We start from the raw sequence: 20,243 nt of genomic DNA, 5'->3' as shown, positions 1-20,243 counted from the left end.
AAGGAATGCAGGTGGCCTCTTGAAATTGGAAAAGGCATGGATGGCAACAGGTTCTCCCCTAAAGCTTCCAGAGGAAACCAACCCTGCCCACGGTTTGACTTCAGCCCAGTGATGCGATTTTGGACTCTGATCTCCAGAACCACAACATAAATCTGAGTTATTTTAAACCGTTGAGTTTGTGGTTATCTGTTACAGTGGCAACAGGAACTCATACCGTGAATGATACTGAAACGCGACAATGAAAAAAGACAAGACACTCAAACGGACAAATCTTAATGATATGGAAAATTTCATTTCTGCCAGACACCGTTGCTCCTGGTGTTATGAGATAGCTGAGGTGTTACTGAACACAAGGAGTTATTTGTCGGAACAGGAGAGACCTGGTCTTAATAGAGATGAGGTTCAATGTCACCTTTATTCCTAAAAATGCTGCCATTCCCCATTACTAAGCTTTTACAGCATCTGCTAAATTGTTAAATGAAGCCTGAATGTCTCATAATCACAGCCTGCTTAATACCTGTCATCTAGTAACAGGCTTTGGAATAAATACTACATCAAGAGGTTGTATTTCTAACAGTACCCTGTCTATTCATATCTGAAAAATAAGACTATTTAATTTCACCTCGTGTCTGGAAGTGCTAACAAGGGAGTTCTTTTAGGGGAAAATCCCAGTAAGTTATCCAGTAAGATCACATATCACCCCTCGCCATGCGATTCAGAATTTAAATTTCTAAATGAAGTCTACGTGTCCACAGTCTTGAAATATCATAAAAGTAAAAGGTCTTCACAAAGGAATAAAAAGCAGCTTCCCTTTTGGAACAATGACTATGGAGCATCTACCAAATGCAAAATGTTGTATTAGGCACTTTGATCCACACAGCAATTCTACAAGGAGGATATTATCCCCAACGTGCTGCTGAAGAAACGGGGTTCAGAAACGTTAAGTAACTCACCCGAGTCCTCACAGCCTGTAAATAACTGATTCCAGATTGAAGCTCACACTGGTCTGACTTCTGAGCTTGTGGGTGCCTTTTTCACTGTCCTTACTGTCTCTGAGATAAATGCATGGGGTAATCTGTTGAATACATGTGAGACTGGCTGCCAGCAGCTCATCTGAGAGCTGTATGAAGAGCTGAAGCCGGCTCAGCTTTGGATGCGTTGGTCTCCACCATGCTGGGGTTCAGATGGGAAGAAACTGTGGCATCCACAGGACCGTGTGTGGATGGAAAGTTGGCTCTACAGTGACAACCAATTCTATCATTGGCATGTGGGATGTTTCATAAAACAGGAAAAAAAAATCCTCAGTAAGTGTTGTAACAAAAGCAGAGCAGCCGGGCCGCTGCTGTCAAGATACAAGTCCCAGAACCATTTTGCTTAGAACCACACTGATACGTTCTTCCTAGACCAGACAACATGCAGTTTAGAACAGTCATCACTCCGATGCTGCTAAAACGCCATCACTGCAACCACCTTCTCACCCCGCTTTTCACGTAGAGTATTTTCACAATCAATTCCCTCCACTCAACAGCGTTTTCTTTTGCAGGGGAAGGGCTAGGGGGACAGAGTCTCGCTATGCAATGCAGTGCAATGGCGTGATCTCAGCTCACTGCAACCTCCGCCTCCTGGGTTCAAGCAATTCTCCTGCCTCAGCCTCCTAAGTAGCTAGGATTACAGGCATGCACCACCATGCCCAGCTAATTTTTTGTATTTTTAGTAGAGACAAGGTTTCACCATGTTGGCCAGGCTGGTCTTGCACTACTGACCTCATGATCCACCCACCTCGGCCTCCCAAAGTGCTGGGATTATAGGCATGAGCCACCACGCCTGGCCAACAGTATTTCTTAAATGATTTTGACCATGACCATGTAAGAAATGCAATTTCCCAAGCAACTGGTTCACATGGAGCAAATAATAGTTCCAGGAAGCAAGACACAACCTTACTATGTGCAATGGGCTCCCCTCTTTCCTCTATTTTAGTCTATTTTGTCCAGTTTATCCATTTAGTGGTCATGACCATGCAATGACTTCATGATTCACCAGTGACCCCATATCCCATGAGAGGGCTGTGTTTACAGCTTGGGAGTCCCGGTCTAGAAGACGAGCACCGGAGTTCCTACCTCTGGGGCAATGTAATCTGGAGTCCCACAGAAGGTCCTGGTCGTGACTCCATCCATCATGTGTTCCTTGCACATCCCGAAGTCAGCAATTTTGATATGTCCTTCTGAATCCAACATGACGTTATCTAACTTCAGATCCCTGCAAGGAACCAGGTTAAATCAGAGTCCTTCCCATGACATAACATGGTTTGCTTTGGGACTGGTGAAATAGAAAGATATTTGAATACCTGTCAGCTCAATGGCAATATTAACTATAAGTCCCCGGAGAGCAGTATCAGGAGTTACTGTGTGTTGATATCTTCAGAGACTAATATTGTGCCTGGGCTATGGCAGGTGCTTAAATGCATACTGAATGGATGACTAAACGACTGGACTAGTGATTCCCAATCTTGCCTGTGTCTGTGACTCTAGAGAGTCCAATTGAGCACATCTGGGGAAATCTCAATCATTTGATTTATTCACGTCCCACACAGGGGGTCTGACACACGACCAGGTTTGCAAAATCACGGGTTTAGAACCACCTCACTGGGTCATACACATGTCCCTTCCATTCTGCCTGTGCCATATATCCTTCTAATTATGCTTCAATTAATACTGGAAGAAATTCTTCCTTCTTTGGCACCAGACTTTCAGCGCAGCTACTAACAGGAAGAATTTAATTCAATAGATTTCTTTCCTTGCCTCTCCCCAGTTCCCTGTGTTCTCCTTCTGCTGAACATCTGTAACAGGAATTCAGTTTCCATTGCTCCCTGACCTCCATTCCAAGGACAAGGCAGTGGAAGGAGCTGTCAATGGAGAGAAAAATGTGTTTTCTTGTGGAAAAAGTAGAAAAAAGATATAAAATCTTTGAGGTCTAGAAATCAGAAGGTGGCTCTGATTTGCCTCCAGGGTGAGGAGGAAGGTGGGTCCCAGCAGGTCTCTGTTCCTCCTGGGGGGTTATCAACTCTGCGTCTTAAGTCGCCATTCCAGAGTGACATCCCCACAGAAGCCCTGCTAACCTCTCTGCTGGGCTGCTGGTAGGAGGGCTTCAATACACACCTATAAATGATTCCTCTTTTATGAAGAAAGAACAATCCGATGGAAATCTCTGCCGCATAGAATCTGCAAAAGAAAACAGGCTTCAGGTTTCTCGCTTGCTTCTTTAGATGCCTGTATACTTTTCATTCTCAAGTTCAAGCATCAAAGAGAGAAAAGAATGTTGGACCCAGAGGCTTTCAGAGACCAGCATCGTCTTCACGTGTTCTTCCAATCCCCAGTCCTCCTTCCATCACTTTGTCCTCCAGTTCATCCGTGAATGAGACAGCTAATAAAACCAATGAGGCCGGCTTCTTATTTTCGTATGGGGAAGGTGGACAAGTAGCTTATTGCCTGCAGAGTAATTTCTAATACAATCATTTAAAGAATGGATACCAGTTGGACTATTCTATGTCAGGAGTATGGCAGAGTAGAGAAAATTTCCATTTTCCTATTCACTGACAGAATACACTGGTGTTTGAAAGTGTAATACAATTACTCCCTGGAAGGCAAAGTATAGTGGGTGATGAACCCTTTAGCTAGTGTTTTCATTCCTTCCAAGTGTTGGAATAAATGAGACACACATCGTCATTCATATCTGAGTTTACTCTTTTAAATAATTCATAATAAAAAGCAGTAACTACCATCACTTCAAAATTGTTAATAGGTTAATAGCTGAAACTCAGATTACAAGGGGGCGAATATTTAAAAATCTGCATAGCATTCAGGAGTCTCTGAAGTCCAAGAAGCCACAAGACTGTGCCTGTGCTAATATCACATGCAGAAGGCTCAAAGTAAGCACATGTGTCTACACCAGCAGAGAAAAAAAAATCTCTAATGACAAGACCAAACCCTTAACGAGGGGCCACCTCTGAAGGCTAGAAGAGTACAGGAAGGGGGAGGGTGAAGAGATGGGATTACTACAGGTGATCTTTACATTATTTTTCATGCTTTTCTAAACTTTTCTGCAACACAAATAATATAATGAAAGGATATTGGACCAGACACCTTTACATTACTTCATAACATAGGGTGACTCCGTGCTATCTGCTGTTTGTAGTCCTGTGTGACCAGGCTTTATTTTACAATCTGAGTATTTTAAGGCTTTATAACTACAACATAAGACAGAAGAAAAGGACAGGCATTTCTGAAAACTGAAAAGGAACAATAAGGGCAGAAAAATCTCCCTTCACACTTTTAAAGCTTGCAACCAAAGATTTCCCTATTCTGCCTTCAGTTAATCTTCCCTAGGGTGGATAATCCCTCGCAGGCCAAAAATTCTTCCAATGTATCTCTTAGATGGCACAGCAGCCAGAATCCTATTAACAGTTGCTGACTTCATTCATCAGGGTACATGCCCATGAGGCCTCCTCACTGGGGAACTAAACTCGCCCTTTGTTTAGGCTTACTCCGCTGGTGTTTCCTGAGACCTCCTGGCCCCTGAGAGGTGAGATGATGTTTCCAGCACCAAAGTCCCAGCTCCCCACACCCCTCAGATGAATCTCTCATCTTCACCTGGAGCCCACGTCTTCCTCCCATGCTGCCAACTCCCGCATCCCGTCATGCAAGGTGCGTTCCAATAAAACGTTCTTAACTGAGCTCATGAATCTACCCCCAAACCACCTCCTCCTTGGTGGCTGCCCCCACCCAAGCCTAAAATGGGGTCTCACTGGAAGAGGTTTCTCTCTTCTCTCCTCCACAGTAAGTTCTGCTTTTCTTCCTCCAGGATGTTTTTCAAAGACACTTATTCCTCTTTGGCTCCAAGGTCAAGCCCTAACTACAGCTCCATTCCTTCTCATCTATAAAGGGTCCCATCAGCGCCTGCACCAGCCTCTACATTCCCATTCATGCTTCCTTCTTCCCCCAGACAGAGAGCTCTGCAAAAACTGAATCTGACGGTGCAAGCCCCACTGCAGTGCCTTCCCTCTTCCGTTCTCTGAAGCCAGGCTCCTTACGAGGCTCTTCACCCAGAGCCCCACCTACCAGGCTCCCCCCAACTCCCCCACCCTCAAATAATCTCAGAGCGTCTCCCACACCTGAAGAGCTGCAAGGCTGCTTCCCTGGACTTGCTTCTGCCTCTGCTCACACCTCTTTCTGGAAGGCTCTTCCCCTACCTCTGAGCTAGGCATTTCCTGGGGACGCACTTCCCTCTCCCCCTGATTTTTAGGGGCTTGTGTGGTGTCCTGTGCCAGTCTCTAAAGTTACAGCAACGCACTATTAATTGTTAGGTGACTTTTCCGACTCCAGGGCGGAGGGTGAACTCCCTCTGGAAAGGGAGCACCTTGTTCCTTTCATACCCCCAGTGCCTGGTGCAGAGCAGGTGTGTGATAACCATTTGTTCAATAGATAGGAATGACTCCGTCAATGAGGGTGGACCTGGGTGATGAGGGGACACGGCACCATCTCCAGTTTACTGGAAATATTGGAAATAGAATAAACTGCTCCTTAGGAATCATCTTAGATGGATCCTACCAGTGTATCTGCCCCCGCCTCCCATGTTTAGGTTTATTCAACCTAAAACTGGGCAGAATCCCACTTTCCCATTTCATCCAGCAGAAGTTCCCAGTTGAGGCTGGGCATGGTGGCTCACTCATGCCTGCAATCCCAGCACTCTGGGAGGCCGAGGTGGGTAGACAGCTTGAGCTCAGGAGTTCGGGACCAGCCTGGGCAAGATGGTGAAACCCCATCTCTACCAAAAACACAGAAATTTAGCCAGGCGTGGTGGTGCGCACCTGTAGTCCCAGTACTCAGGAGGCTGAGGTGGGAGAATCACCTGAGCCCGGGAGGCGAAGGATACAGTGGGCCGAGGTTGCGCCACTGCACTCCAGCCTGGGTGACAGAGACCTCCATCTCAAGGGAAAAAGAAAAAAAAAAAAGAAAGTTTCCAGTTGGTAGAACTTGGTTGCTCAAATTAAGGAACTTTAAAAATAATACTCACACTGCTTGTGGTTCCTTAAATTTTCCTACTTGCTGAATGTGGTACATGAGGTCCCCACCGTTGACATATTCCATGACGAAGTACAGCCGATCCTGCAGACCAAGGTTCAACATGTGAGCAGGGCTCCTCCCCAGCCAAGCGGCTTCCTTTACTCTTCACAGGTTGTGTTTTGCTTTCTCATTAGTTAAATGGGGACTGCACGGGCAGATCTGCTCAGTTTAGAGCTCTTTAACGTTTTTCCCAAAGAAAGAGTAAGTAATAAACCCTACTGCATGAGGGCCTTGGGAAGTATAAAGTCATTACATAACCCTGAAATAATGGCTCTCCATCAATGTGTCTGTGCCTTCCTATTACATACGCTCTCTATTATAGTAATGGCCTCAAACATTCTTCCCTATTTTCCTATCCATATAATAAATTTCTAAGTAAGGGATGGTGTGAGGAATCCACATAAGGCAATTATTTCATTTTAACTAGTGCTTCTCCATGGTCCAAATGTTTAAAGCCTGGTTTGTGGTGTCTGGGAGGCGTGCCATTCTAATGTAATATTGTGTTTAAATGAATATTCCTGAAATCACATCTCTTAGGCTTAGGATTACACATGCTCAATGATACTGGACATGGGACAGGGGGCTCTAAATGGAGAGGCTAATCAAATGTTCTTTTGCATCTGAAATATGCCCCAACACTGTTTTTCTATTTTCTCTGTCACTGGTAGGTTAAGTGTTGGCCCCATGATTGGCATGTATCATAGACCCAAATAAATCTGCATACTCATGAGGACATCATGCTGCGACAGACAGGGAGACGGAGGGGTTTAACAGTGAAATAATGACCTCTGCTCTCTGCTAGAAAACATCCCCATTTCACAGAGGCTATTAAACATTAAAGTGCTGCACAGGGAGAAAAAAATGATGAAGCTGTGCTAATAGCCAGGAAGCAGCCCTGGGAGCCCCAATCTCTAGTTTTCCTGTTATGAACTTTAATTTCATCTTCATGTCTTTGTTTTGTAGCTTTCCAGAGCTTAATCAGGGTAACCAGGGTTACAGGCTCTGGGCTGGGATTCAGGGCTGCGGTTGCCTCTTCCGAGCATGCTGCTCCCTCGTCTCTCCCTGGTGTGACTTGATTCAGAGTCAGTGGGAACGACTGGGAGCAGGAAGCTCATCCAGCCGCCAGCGCTAGGCTGACACGTAGTGGCCGGTGCCGGAGTCCACAGCCACTGCTGCACACCCAGAGGCTCCGTGTGGCTGCAAAGCCATTTTGAGATTCTAAAGCCCAAAAGCACCAAGAGGCTTCTCCCAAGAGTTTTCAAAGAGGCGTAAGACAGAAAGTCGATCTCTGATCAATGGGCAGTTGAAAATAGTAATAATCGCATCAATTATAGCTACTGATTACGGAGTCATATTTAAAATGGACAGCCTCTGAGGAGTGGAAAGACCGGCTCTGGCAACATCTCACTATGGTGCCATCTAAACATCTCTGTTTCTTGCAGGCCACTTGCAAACCCTGCAACGGACAGATGAGTGCTCTGGAATGTTCTTTTTTGTCCTCTATTTAGTTTTACTTTATGACAGAGCTCAGCAAACTTTTTCCACAAAGGGCCAGACAGTACGTAGGTTAATACTTTAGGCTGTGAGGGTCTCTTGCGCGACTCAACACTGCCTTCATGGTTCAAAAGCAGCTGTAGATGACAGATACAGGAAGGAGTGTGGCGATGTCCCAAAACTGCTGTTTATGGATGCTGAAATGTGAATGTCACGATATATGACTCTTTGGATTTCCTTGTTGTGACCTTTCCTAAACTCAGGGGCCATAGAGAACAGACCACAGTTTGCCAGTCCCTGTTGTGTGCCACTGAACAAGAACATGCTCTCTTACAAAATCAAATCTCCTTATGCTCCAATGCCACGTTTGGCAGCTGAACCAGTGGTTTTAAAAAGCCAAGACTGTGGCTGGGTGAGGTGGCTCATGCCTGTAATTCCAACACTTTGGGAGGCTGAGGCGGGTGGATCACCTGAGGTCAGAGGTTCAAGACCAGCCTGGCCAACATGGTGAAACCCTGTCTCTACTAAAAATACAAAAATGAGCTGGGTATGGTGGCACGAGCCTGTAATCCCAGCTACCGGAGAGGCTGAGACAGGAGAATCGCTTGAGCCTGGGAGGTGGAGGATGCAGTGAGCAGAGATCGCACCACTGCACTCCAGCCTGGGCAACAGAGTGAGACTCCATTACAAAAAAAAAAGCCAAGACCGTGAGTTATTTTTTTTGTTTTTGTATCCCCAAGTCTTAGCACAGTACCAGGCATGAAGAAAACCTTTCATGGAAATGTTTGCTGAATTAAGGTGAGGCGCAGTGACTCACACCTGTAATCCCAGCACTTTAGGAGGCCAACGTACGGGGATTGCTTGAGCTCAGGAGTTCAAGACCAGCCTGGGCAACATGGCAAAACCCTGTCTCTACTAAAAATACAAAAATTAGCTGAGTGTGGTGGTGTACATCTGCGGTCCCAATAACTTGGCAGGCTGAGGCAGGAGGATCGCCTAAGCCTGAGAAGTTGAGACTGCAGTGGGCCGTGACTGCGCCACTGCACTCTAGCCTGGGCAAGAGAGCAAGATCTTGTCTCAAAAAAACAAGAAAAGAGAGAAAGAAATGTTTGCTGAATTAAATGACATGAATGCCAAGCAGAGGACATCATAGAAAAGGCATGCCCCGTATCTACCAGAGAGAGAGGTGGGAGGTGGTCCCCAGTCACCTCTGCTTGACATCACATCACACCTTTCTCCAGCCTTCTCCAAAGGAACAAGGATGCTAAGAAGCTTTGGGCTGAGGCACAGCCCTGAGAGCTGGGTGCTGCATCACAGAAATACACCCCAGGGTCCTTACCACTGTCTGGAAGCAGGAGTGCAGCTGCGTCAAGAACGGGGGTTTGTCAAGCAGGGCCAAGACTCGTTTTTCTACCATGGTGCACTCCACGTCGTCATCCTGAATCACCACATCCTTCTTCAGGATTTTGATTGCATACAGTTCTTCTGTGCCCTTCCTGTCGGCAAGCATCACCTGAGAACACGTCAAGAACAACCTGAACACTTGTAAGCACACATCTTGGGGGTGGAGGGAAGGAACCAGGCCGGGTGATGGCTCAGTGACAGTTTGTGCACCTCTGTCAATGAGGGATATAATAATATTAAACTTTATGTGCAAATTTGGAAATTCTACACATCACTACAAATTCAGTCCCTTCAGCATTTGCGTAACTTCAACGCTGCCAAGATTTGTAAATGGTATAGGACACGGCCGCATGATGGCACTGTTTTGGCTGCGAAAATCAATACTCAATATTCTGTATCAGGATTCGTCTGGAATTATGCCCATTTTTCAGGAGTATCCTTAGAGTGAAAACGGACTGACATTTATAATCCCACAAGTCAAGAGCCTAGGCTGGAAATCAGTTCCTGGGTCTATCAAGAAATGTGGGGTCACAGAAACCAACTGGAGACGCAGGCAAATTGCTGAAGACCCCATGCCAGGATCTCTAATGATTGTATCTGTTTACTACAAGTTCACATTTAATTTTTAGTTGTGAAAACTATTCATCAACCAGCATTTCTGAGCATCCCCTCTGTTCCGAACACTGAGAAATAGTAACACACAGTGAACCCACTATAGCTTTTTGGATGCAGTTGTTTTTAAGGAAGTAGAAACCAGGTGAGGACTGTGCACTCTGATCCGAGAGACCAAACAGATGCCTCTTTATCAACTAAGATGGACCCTAAATGTCAGAGGTGTTTGAACCAGAGCGACTCCATCTTGAATAAGGGATGGGAAAAATAAGGCTGCGATCTGCTGGGCCGCATCCCCAGGAGGTCAGGCATTCTTAGTCTCAGGATGAGATAGGAGGTCAGCAGGGCTGGTATCACAAGACACAGGTCAGAAAGACCCTGCTGATAAAACAGGATGCAGTAAAGAAACGGGCCAAAATGCACCAAATCCAAGATGGCGATGAAAATAACCTCTGGCTACCCTCACTGCTCATTATATGCATTATTAGCATGCGAAAAGACACTCCCACCCGCGCCCTGGCAGTTTACAAATGCCATGGCAATGCCCGGAAGTTACCTTATATAGTCTAAAAGATGGAGGAACCCTCAGTTCTGGGAATTCCCGTCCCCTTTCCCAGAAAACTCATGAATAATAAAACCCTTGTTTAGCATACGATCAAGAAATACCTGTAAGTATACTCAGTGAAGCAGCCCATGCTGCTGCTCTGCCTGTGGAGTAGCTGTTCTTTCGTTTCTTTACTTCTCTAACAAACTGACTTTCGCTTTATTCTATGGACTCGCTCTGAATTCTTTCTTGCTTGAGGTCCAAGAACCTTCCTCTTGGGGTCTGGATCAGGACCCCTTTCTGGTAACACTAAAGTTAAGGAAACAGTTATCTATGGGTTGTGAGGGTTCAGGGCCCAGCTGGCATGGCAAATTTCTAAATTCCTACAGCTACAAGATAAACCACTCTTGCTGAACTCCTCAGTAGTAGGAACTACCAGGCCCCTCCTAACTCTGATTGACAACCCAGATCACTATGACTCAGACTGGACAGAGGACTGGCCTTACAAACATTCTTTTCTATAATGCATCTGCAGGCCTTAAGCCAGTTTCAGCAGCTTGCAGAGCCTGCACACAAACTGTTTTTGTGTCCTGTGGTTCACCTTTTGATCTAAAAAGCCAAATTCCACCTTTTTAAATTTTTTTTTTTTTTTTTGAGACAGAGTCTCGCTCTGTACCCCAGGCTGGAGTGCAGTGGCGTGATCTTGGCTCACTGCAAGCTCTGCCTCCCGGATTCACGCCATTCTCCTGCCTCAGCCTCCCGGGTAGCTGGGACTACAGGCCCTGCCAACATGCCCAGCTAATTTGTTGTATTTTTAGTAGAGATGGGGTTTCACCGTGTTAGCCAGGATGCTCCCAATCTCCTGACCTTGTGATCTGCCCGTCTCAGCCTCCCAAAGTGCTGGGATTACAGGAGTGAGCCACTGTGCCCAGCACTTAAATTTTTTTTTTGACATGGAGTCTCCCTCTGTTGCCCAGGCTGGAGTGCAGAGGCATAATCTTGGCTCACTGCAACTTCCACCTCCCAGGTTCCAGTGATTCTCCTGCCTCAGCTTCCCGAGTAGCTGGGATCACAGGTGCACACCACCATGTCCAGCTAATTTTTGTATTTTTAGTAGAGACAGGCTTTCACCATTTTGGCCAGGCTGGTCTCAAACTCCTGACCTCAAGTGGTCCGCCTGCCTTGGCCTCCCAAAGTGCTGGGATTACAGGCATGAGCCACCGTGCCTAGGCAAATTCCACCTCATTTTAATGCTAAGTCCCCACACCAAAGTGAACATGAGATGCATGTTACATATATGTTCATCCGTTGTACCTGTGCTAGGCTTCCCTCACAGATATGTATAGCTTTTCCCCCAAACCTGTTGAATATGGATGACTCTACTGTGTAACATGGACCCTGTGAGGCATAAAACCCAACCTGCCCTTTCTCTCGTCAAAGAGACGGCACCTTCATTTCACACCACAGACTTTCTTTTCTGGGTTTGCAAACTGGTATCACCAATAAACCTCTCCTTTCTACCATTTTGCCATCCTGGTGGTCTTCTGGACGACTGTACAAATCATGGGGAAATCTTTTTTTGAGACGGAGTCTCGCTCTGTCTCCCAGGCTGGTGCAATCTCAGCTCACTGCAAGCTCCCCCTCCCGGGTTCACGCCATTCTCCGGCCTCAGCCTCCCAAGTAGCTGGGACTACAGGTGCCTGCCACCACACCTGGCTAATTTTTTGTATTTTTAGTAGAGACGGGGTTTCACCGTATTAGCCAGGATGGTCTCGATCTCCTGACTTCGAATCACAGGGAAATCTAATGTGCTGTTCTGGAAACTGCGGGGAGAACAAAATTGATTCGACATTCTCTGCAGAAGCCCCTCCCATTTGCAGATGACTGTCCTCTTACCTTTCCAAAACTCCCCTTCCCCAGCACCATGAGGAAATTGAAGTCGGTGAGTTTCACTCGGTCCAGGTTGTTGGAAGGTTGTTTCCTGTCTTCAGAGGGACTGATGACTTTGTTGCCAGCAGGGCCAAGCTTGGCTTTCTAAATAACAAGCACAAATGGGAAACGTGTGGGTCGTTTTTCTGGGGAAAGAGTGACAGAAACCACCGCGTTGTAACTGAGTTTGATATTTGCTTGGAGGTGGGATGGGGTGAGAAAAGGAACTAAGGGTGAGGATTGAATATCTGTTCAGATATCAGTGGCTACACTCACCCTATAGGGAAAGTCTGCAAAGTAGCAGAAAACTGCTCTCCCTATCAAGAGACAACTCTTTACATAGTCAGCCTAGAACTGATGCGTGGGGATCCGTGTAGGGCTGGTTGGTTGTAATTCTAGTATGTAAAAGTTGACTTCTTGGGAAAAACAGTGCTTCGGGTCCATTAACATAAAAAAGGAAATAAACTGTGTACGCATGCTTTTCGTATTTGTAGATTTTCCAATTTAAAATTAATCTGCATAAAGGAAAACTTGTACCCACACCAAAAGGGAGGAAAATGTTCTCTGGAGAGGAACTGCTTAAAACGGCAAAGCCATTCGGATGATTCATTGCTATTTTCAAATGCACAGTAAGAACAGGGGTTGGGTTTTTTTTTTTTTTTTCTTTAAATCAAGAGTTGAACTCACAAAAAGACATGGTGATGTGCATAAGAAGAGATCCCAGCACTTTGGGAGGCCAAAGCAGGTGGATCACCTGAGGTCTGGGGTTTGAGACCAGCCTGGCCAACATGGTGAAACCCCATCTCTACCAAAAATACAAAAATCAGCTGGGCATGGTGGTGCGTGCCTGTAATCCCAGCTACTTGGGAGGCTGAGGCAGGAGAACTGCTTGAACCAGGGGGGTGGAGGTTGCAGTGAGCTGAGATTGCACCATTGCATTCCAGTCTGGGAGACAGAGCGAGACTCTATCTCAAAAAAACAAATAAAAATAATAAAAATAAAAATAAGCGCAAGGCACCCTTTGTGCCTGAAGAATATCTGGTCACTGCCTGGCGGGCGAGCTACCAAAGGAGTTTTTAGAAGCTCTAGCGGGAGCCTTGCCCTCATGACTCTCACCAGGGCCTCAGAGTCCATGTCAAAGGCAAAAGGTAAAAGGGCTCAGCAGAAAAAAGAAGGTAAGTAAACCCACGGGAAGTCTCACTGTCGCCAAAGGAGCCCTGGAGAAGCCTGGAGTGGGCCGAGTCTCCCAGCACAAGACTCTGAATTTTGAACATCTGCCTGATGGGGAGGAGCTGGTTGTAAGAAGCCTCGGCTGCTGGCAGGTTCAGGACCCTGGCCCCTGGCTAGACCTCCACAGCCATATCCCTGAGCCCTAGGGCAATGATTCTTGCCTTGGATACATTCTTTTTTTGACACAGAGTTGTGCTCTTGTTGCCCAGGCTGGAGCGCAGTGCAGTGGCATGATCTCGGCTCACTGCAACCTCTGCCTCCCAGGTTCAAGCGATTCTCCTGCCTCAGCCTCTTGAGTAGCTGGGAGTCGCCAACACGCCCGGCTAATTTTTTTGTATTTTTAGTAGAGACGGGGTTTTGCCATGTTGGGCAGCCTGGTCTCAAACTCCCAACCTCAGGTGATGTGCCCACCTCGGCTTCCCAAAGTGTTGGGATTACAGGTGTGAGCCACCACGTCCAGCCCATTCTTAATGGAAGGGTGCACCTCCCTCCCTAGTGCAGCAGACCTGAGCTCTGGAGCTCTTGCCAGAAACTCACTCAAGTCAACACCTTGGTGGTTACCAAGATGATGGTGAAGGAGGTAAGGAAGGCACTCAAGGGGCTTTACTATGGACCAGCAGCAGAGAAGGCTTCCGAGGAGTCATCCATCGTCCCTCCTGGAGCATCACCATGCCTTCATCCTACACGTACTGACTGAGCCCCCTTGTGCTCTCCTGGGGAGCCTCTGCATTTGCCGGAGGAGACCCTGCTGACACAGGAATTCAGCAGGACTGGTTTCACAAGATACAGGTCACAAAGAACCCCTAATAGAACAGTATGTGGTGAAGAAGCCAGTTAAAACCCGCCAAAACCAACAAGGCAATGAAAGCAACGTCAGGTCTCCTGGCTGCTCGGCATATGCTAATTATAACACATTGGCATGCTGTAGGAAATGCCCGCCGGCACCAAGACAGTTTACAAATGTCATGGCAACATGTGGAAGTTACCCTACATGGTGTGAAAGGGGAATCCTCAGTTCCAGGAATTCCCTGCCCCTTTCCCAGAAAACTCATGAATAATCCACCCCTCATTTAGCATTTGATCAAGAAATAACCACAAAAATAGCCAACCAGCAGCCTTCAGGGCTGGTCTTCCTATGGAGTAGCCACCCTGTTACTCCTTTGCTTTCACTTTACTCTGTAGGCTTGCTCTTGAATTCCTTCCTGCCCAAAGCCAAGAACCTATGTGGCCTCTTAGGCTGAACCCCAATTTTGGGGTTCACCCTGTGACAGCCAGCTGTGTCTAGATTCCCAACCCTAACAGTACTCGGCATAGGACATGCACTCAGCTCTCTAGTTGAACAAATACAGAACTGAAGCCCAAATGTGCTTATCAGATGCTGTGCTGTTGGGTGATGCTTTTCTCTGATAAGAATAACTTGCTCGTGGCCAGGTACGGTGGCTGGCTCACGCCTGTAATCCCAGCACTTTGGGAGGCCGAGGAGGGTGGATCACGAGGTCAGGAGTTCAAGACCAGCTTGGCCAACATGGTGAAATCCCATCTCTACTAAAAAAACACAAAAATTAGCTGGGCATGGTGGCACGTGCCTGTAATCCTAGCTACTCGGGAGGCTGAGGCAGGAGAATTGCTTGAATCGGGACCTGGGAGGCAGAGGTAGCAGTGGGCGAGATTGTGCCACTGTACTCCAGCCTGGGCTACAGAGTGAGACTCAGTCTCAAAAAAAAAAAAAAAAAAAAAAAGAATAATTCGCTCGTTCAGGGATCAAGTCTCAGGGCTTGCATACATGCTTTGATGAGTTGAGTGCCCCCATTTGACTAGACCAGAGACATTAAAACATAAGGGAGAGATGGCCCTGACATTTTTGCTTCCAGACACCTGTGACTTTGGGGCCACTGGAAACGTAGAAGGCCCATAAAGATAAAACATGAATTGCAATGCTACACACACTGGCCCGCCCACTTTGGCAGGGCCAACCCAGTCCTCTAAACACTGGCCCCAGCAATGATTCTAAGTTGAGAAACTTCCTCCGCTGTGTCCTAATTTAATTTTTTATTTTTAATTTTTTGAGATGGAGTTTCGCTCTTGTTGCCCAGGCTGGAGTGCAGTGGTGCGACCTCAGCTTACTGCAACCTCTGCCTCCTGGGTTCAAGTGATTCTCCTGCCTCAGCCTCCTGAGTAGCTGGGATTACAGGCGCGCACCACCAAGCCAAGCTAATTTTTTTGTATTTTTAGTAGAGATGGGGTTTTGCTGTGTTGGCCAGGCTGGTTTCAAACTCCTGATCCATCCGCCTTGGCCTCCCAAAGTGCTGGTATTACAGGTGTGAGCCACCGCACCTCACTGGCTGTGTCTAAATTTAAAAGAATAGATAGGAAGTGCAAATTTGAGATGAGAATACCGACCGTGCCACCCTGCTCTGCTCTTCTGACTTAGAATAAGAAAAAAGTTATCAGAAAGAGGCACAGATTAATTGTATTTTCTCAGGATTCACAACAACATCTGAAAACACCCAAATACTGACTTGCTGATCTGAGGTGCTTGAAACAGGGGAAAACCACTTTCACCTGGGTGAAGCTGCTATTCATACTACCAACAAATGCCCCGCTTCCAACTGTAGCACGTGGTTCTACCCAGCTATGCTGGACTCCTTTGACATTCCCAGTCATTCCTCCTTCCTCCTTTGACACTTCACCACCACAGTCAGGGGAAGTGGGCTGATGCAGTGATGAGCCTCCAGATACGCAGGGGGGCTTTTTACACACACTGCCATCTACCGCCTCGATGCAGACATAACCTAACGACGGCCTTGTGAGTTTCATGTTATGATCTCAGTCTGGTTATAAGCATGAGACATTCCCCACAGTCAGGCTAAAGGCTGACAAAAACATTTTTACATTCAATTACTTCTGAACTTATTTGCAATATGACCTTGGCTTCGGGTCTCAAATCAATCACCAGGTTTGAGAGGAGCATCCACAAAGGAGACACCTGCTCCCACAAGGTGGAGCTGGGCAGAGGATGCCACAGGCTTCCTGCTCTGCCTGGGCAGATTCTTTTCAGCCGGAAGCGAGCTGAGTTTCTGGAGGTTGGTAGAGCAGGCAGCTGGTTGGGAAGGAGACAGACGGGGTGTGAGGTCCAGGGCAGGCTGACCACATCCATATCAGAGAACTGGCTTCTCAGTGGCGTGGTCCGGAGGGTCAGAACGGATTTCTCCCCAGCCCAAGCCAGCCCTGAGATCAGAGCAGCCCCAGCATCTTCACGCCCTTGCTCCCACCAAGAGCAGCACTTCTGTTTCCACTACAGCACACACTTCCTGAGCCATCTCCACGCTGCCACCTGCAGGCCTTGCTGCCACAGGACACAGAGCCATCCAATGCTGACTTTTTGAAAGCAGTTCTTTTACGGTAGGAAACTGCACGGTATGGCAACCTCAGCAGTCTGGGCCTGGCTTTGAGCAAGTCCCACTTGCAATCTGGGTCTAATCAATGCTGGGGTTGAGGGAGACAGCCAGTGGATATCCAAGCGGCTATGTCAGTGGGGGCGGGGGATGCCTGAGGGCAGGGGGACAAGGAACCATATAGGACTTCCAGGTGGGCAGGGGCGCCAGGGCTGAGGATCAGATGCAGCGCGAGGCTTGACCTCCAGACCTCCGGTCAGCACCTCCTCTGTCTTCCTGAAGACCCAGCCCTCCCTGGCCTGCCGTTTCTCCTCCACCCCTATCCTGGCTGACCTCTCCCACTCCTTCAGGTCCCAGCTCAACTGCTATTTCTTCAAGGAAACTGAGACAGGAATAATACAGGGTGGTAGCAGGAGAATAGAAAATTCCAGGCAGCAGTTTCACGGGATTAGCAAAAAAAAAAAAAAAAAAAAAGTTGAAATAATTGCATAAGCTAGGGGCCCACGAGACCCTAAACATCAGGATGTGGGCCAAGCTGGCTAAGACCAACTGGACCCCACATGGTGCTGGATTTGACCCAGTTTCACCTGGGACCTCACTGTCCACTCATTAACATCCTCAATCCTCTACCTACCAGTGCCATGACCGTTCCAGGAACACCAACATTTAGTGTAAAAACGGGTGGCACCACGTTTCTGAGAAATCTCCACCTTTCCCCAGGAATCTTCAGGAATCTTCCACCCCTTAAAGAAACCCATAAAGGTAGCAGGCCCCAAACCCCCTTGCAAGTAACTCTCTCTGGAGTGCGCCTGCCTTTCCCTTTCTCAAGTGTATACTGTTCACTTTGCAATGAATCTCCGTATTTTCACTATTTTCTGACTCATCCTTGAATTCCTTCCCGTGGCAATATCAAGAGCCTGGACACCGGCTGAGGTTGAGGTCCCACCAGTGTTTGGGGACCTCCCCTAGCCCACCAGCATCAAAACCCCTCCCCAAAGATGTCCTGTTGCTCTCGCGGGCGGGCTACTGCTAAAATGACAGTGGGAGCCAGGCATGGTGGGCCACGCTTGTAATCCCAGCACTTTGGGAGGCCAAGGCACGTGGATCACTTGAGGTCAGGAGTTCAAGACCAGCTGGCCAACATGGTGAAACCCCGTCTCTACCAAAAAATACAAAAATTAGCTGGCGTGGTAGTGGGCGCCTGTAGTCCCAGCTACTTGGGAGGCTGAGGTGAGAGAATCACTCAAACCCAGGAGGAGAAGGTTGCAGTGAGCCAAGATCGCGCCACTGCCCTCCAGCCTGGGCGACAGAGTGAGACCCTGTCTCAAAAACAAAAACAAACAAAAAAACAAAAAACAAACAAAAACAGTGGTCCTGTCCTAGATTCACTGGCTTCCCACACAACAGAGAGAAAAAGGCCGAGCGCGTTGATGGCTGAGGAGACTCGCTCTGCTCTGTCTCTTGGCTTATTTCCCACCACTGCCTCCGCCTTGGTCCCAGCCATGCCAGCCTGCCACAAGCACCCAGCCGCCTCCTGCCTCGGGATGCCAGCTCCGCCCTTCCCTCTTCTGCTGTTCAGTCACCTCCACCGTGGTCTTCCTGAAACCCCAACACTCCTTCCTTCTCCCCGATAGCTTTCTTTCCAGAACCCACTGCCACCTGACTGCCAGTCTTGGAGGGCAGGGGCCTTGCTATTCTGTTCGCCTTCAAAGTTCAGCTCAAGCGCCTCTTTTTGGTTTCCCTGGAATTTCCAATCTGCAGCAGACAGGGCCCCACTCATATCCCGAGCTTTCCGTTCTGTACAGCTGCGAACACCTGAGGGTTCCATTCAGGCCACTCCTGCAGAGGGAGCCCAAGGCGCCCGAGTTATGGCCCTTTCAACCAACCAAGCCCTCCACCAGCCCGGAACAGGAAGCCTGTTTCAGAATGTTCCCCCAGCTCACAGAGGGACTGAGCTCCAGCTGCCCACAGTGGTCACCAGCTTCAGAACATACCCTTGGCTGGGTCCTCCCCTTCCCTGGCTCCCATCTTTACTCCCCACCCGTGTCTCCTGGGATCCCTTCAGGAATGAACTTCTCAAAACCCTGGGGCTGTGTCAGCTTCTGGGGAACCTAACACACATTTCCTCTTCTTGGACCTTTTTTTTTTTTTTTCTAGACAGGGTCTCGCTCTGTCGCCCATGCTGCAGTGCAGTGGCATGAGCACAGCTCACTGCAACCTTAACCTCCTGGGCTCAAGTGATCCTCCCATATCAGCCTCCTGAGTAGCTGGGACTACAAGCATACATCACCATACTCGGCTAATTTTTTTTTTTTTTTTTGGTAGACATGGGGTTTCGCCCTATTGCCCAGGCTGGTCTCAAATTCCTGAGCTCAAGTGATTTGCCCATCTCAGCCTCGCAAAGTGCTGGGATTATAGGTGTGAGCCACCACACCCAGCCTCTTGGATTTATTGATCTGTCTTCCTCACTAGCCTGTGAGATCCTAGGAGGTAAGGACCAAGTCTTGCTCAAGTTTGTATCTTGAGACCAAGCACTGTTATCAGGCACATAAATTCAAAACTCAAGAGTTCTCTCTCTCATTCATTCACATTTGTGCTCATTAAGCACTAAGACTGACAGAATTGACAGAGGCCAACTTGTAGCCAGCACTAGTTGGCCAGATGACAAACTAACACAAAAAGGCAGCTGGTGGTATCAGGTGAGTTGATGCAGACAAGCAGCCCTGGACTCTGCATTTGCACCTTCATATATAATCTGAACTCTTTCTCTCAAGCAATCACTGTTTACGCTGGGACAGCCACAGAGAAATGCTGGGAGGGCTCTCCTGCCTTTAGGGTGGTTGGCCACACGATGACCCTCCCCAGAGGCCACAGGAGACGAGTTAGCCAGGCCAGCAAGCTGAAACCATGCCCTTGGAAGGGTGTCTCTGAAGGGCTATTCCTCTGCTGAGAAGTCTGGTTTGCCCAAGATCCAGCTGGGATCTCTGGCTCAAGAGCAACAGTGAGCCCTGAGCTGACCATTTCTTTCTCTGAGCTTTTTGATGGGTTGTTTGGCAACTGGTCTCCCAGCAGAATTAAGAGACCTGCCCTTCCTGGCTTCCATATTGTTGACATAACTCTAGTTGTCATGACTGTAATTCAGACTTCACCAGGAGTGCACATAAAATCAATATATGTCCAGGGATAAAGCTGAAGCCAACAGCCTAACTGCAGAGAGTTCAGAAAACCCGAGGAAGCAGAAGAATAAGCGTGCTGGCATCCTTTACTCCAGCAATGCAAACATGGTCCAACACGGCCAGATGCCCTGCTGAGGGCCTGGGCAAATGGAAAATTCTGAATGCAGAGGTTGAAATGCAGAAACGCATAATGTCTCCTGAAGATGAATGAATGCTCAGAGCAGAGCATGCACTGGGCTGCTGACCTCGAGCAGATATTAACTCCTTAGAAACACTCCTGCTGATGTGTCCCAAATCTTGAGTCCACCTCACTCATTTCCAAGTTAGGTAAAGAAAGCGG

General features: G+C 47.8%; 1 protein-coding gene across 4 annotated transcripts in view; it reads right to left on the bottom strand.

Moving 5' to 3' along the window:
- The window catches only part of PRKCA (protein kinase C alpha), a 502,775-nt gene that overhangs the window by 58,590 nt on the left and 423,942 nt on the right, over positions 1-20,243 (bottom strand). For all 4 annotated transcript variants that reach the window (XM_017950891.2, XM_017950892.2, XM_009191055.4 and 1 more), the window contains 5 exons: positions 12,070-12,207; positions 8,953-9,126; positions 6,070-6,161; positions 3,156-3,218; positions 2,118-2,256 (listed from right to left, as the gene is read on the bottom strand). In XM_017950891.2, the coding sequence (XP_017806380.1) occupies positions 2,118-2,256; positions 3,156-3,218; positions 6,070-6,161; positions 8,953-9,126; positions 12,070-12,207 (606 nt within the window). The remainder of the gene's footprint in view (positions 1-2,117; positions 2,257-3,155; positions 3,219-6,069; positions 6,162-8,952; positions 9,127-12,069; positions 12,208-20,243) is intronic.

Source organism: Papio anubis, chromosome 17 (assembly GCF_008728515.1).
Source record: "Papio anubis isolate 15944 chromosome 17, Panubis1.0, whole genome shotgun sequence".
Classification (NCBI taxonomy): domain Eukaryota; kingdom Metazoa; phylum Chordata; class Mammalia; order Primates; family Cercopithecidae; genus Papio; species Papio anubis.
Note: the sequence above shows the minus strand (reverse complement) of the source record. Positions and strands in the feature narration are given on the sequence as shown.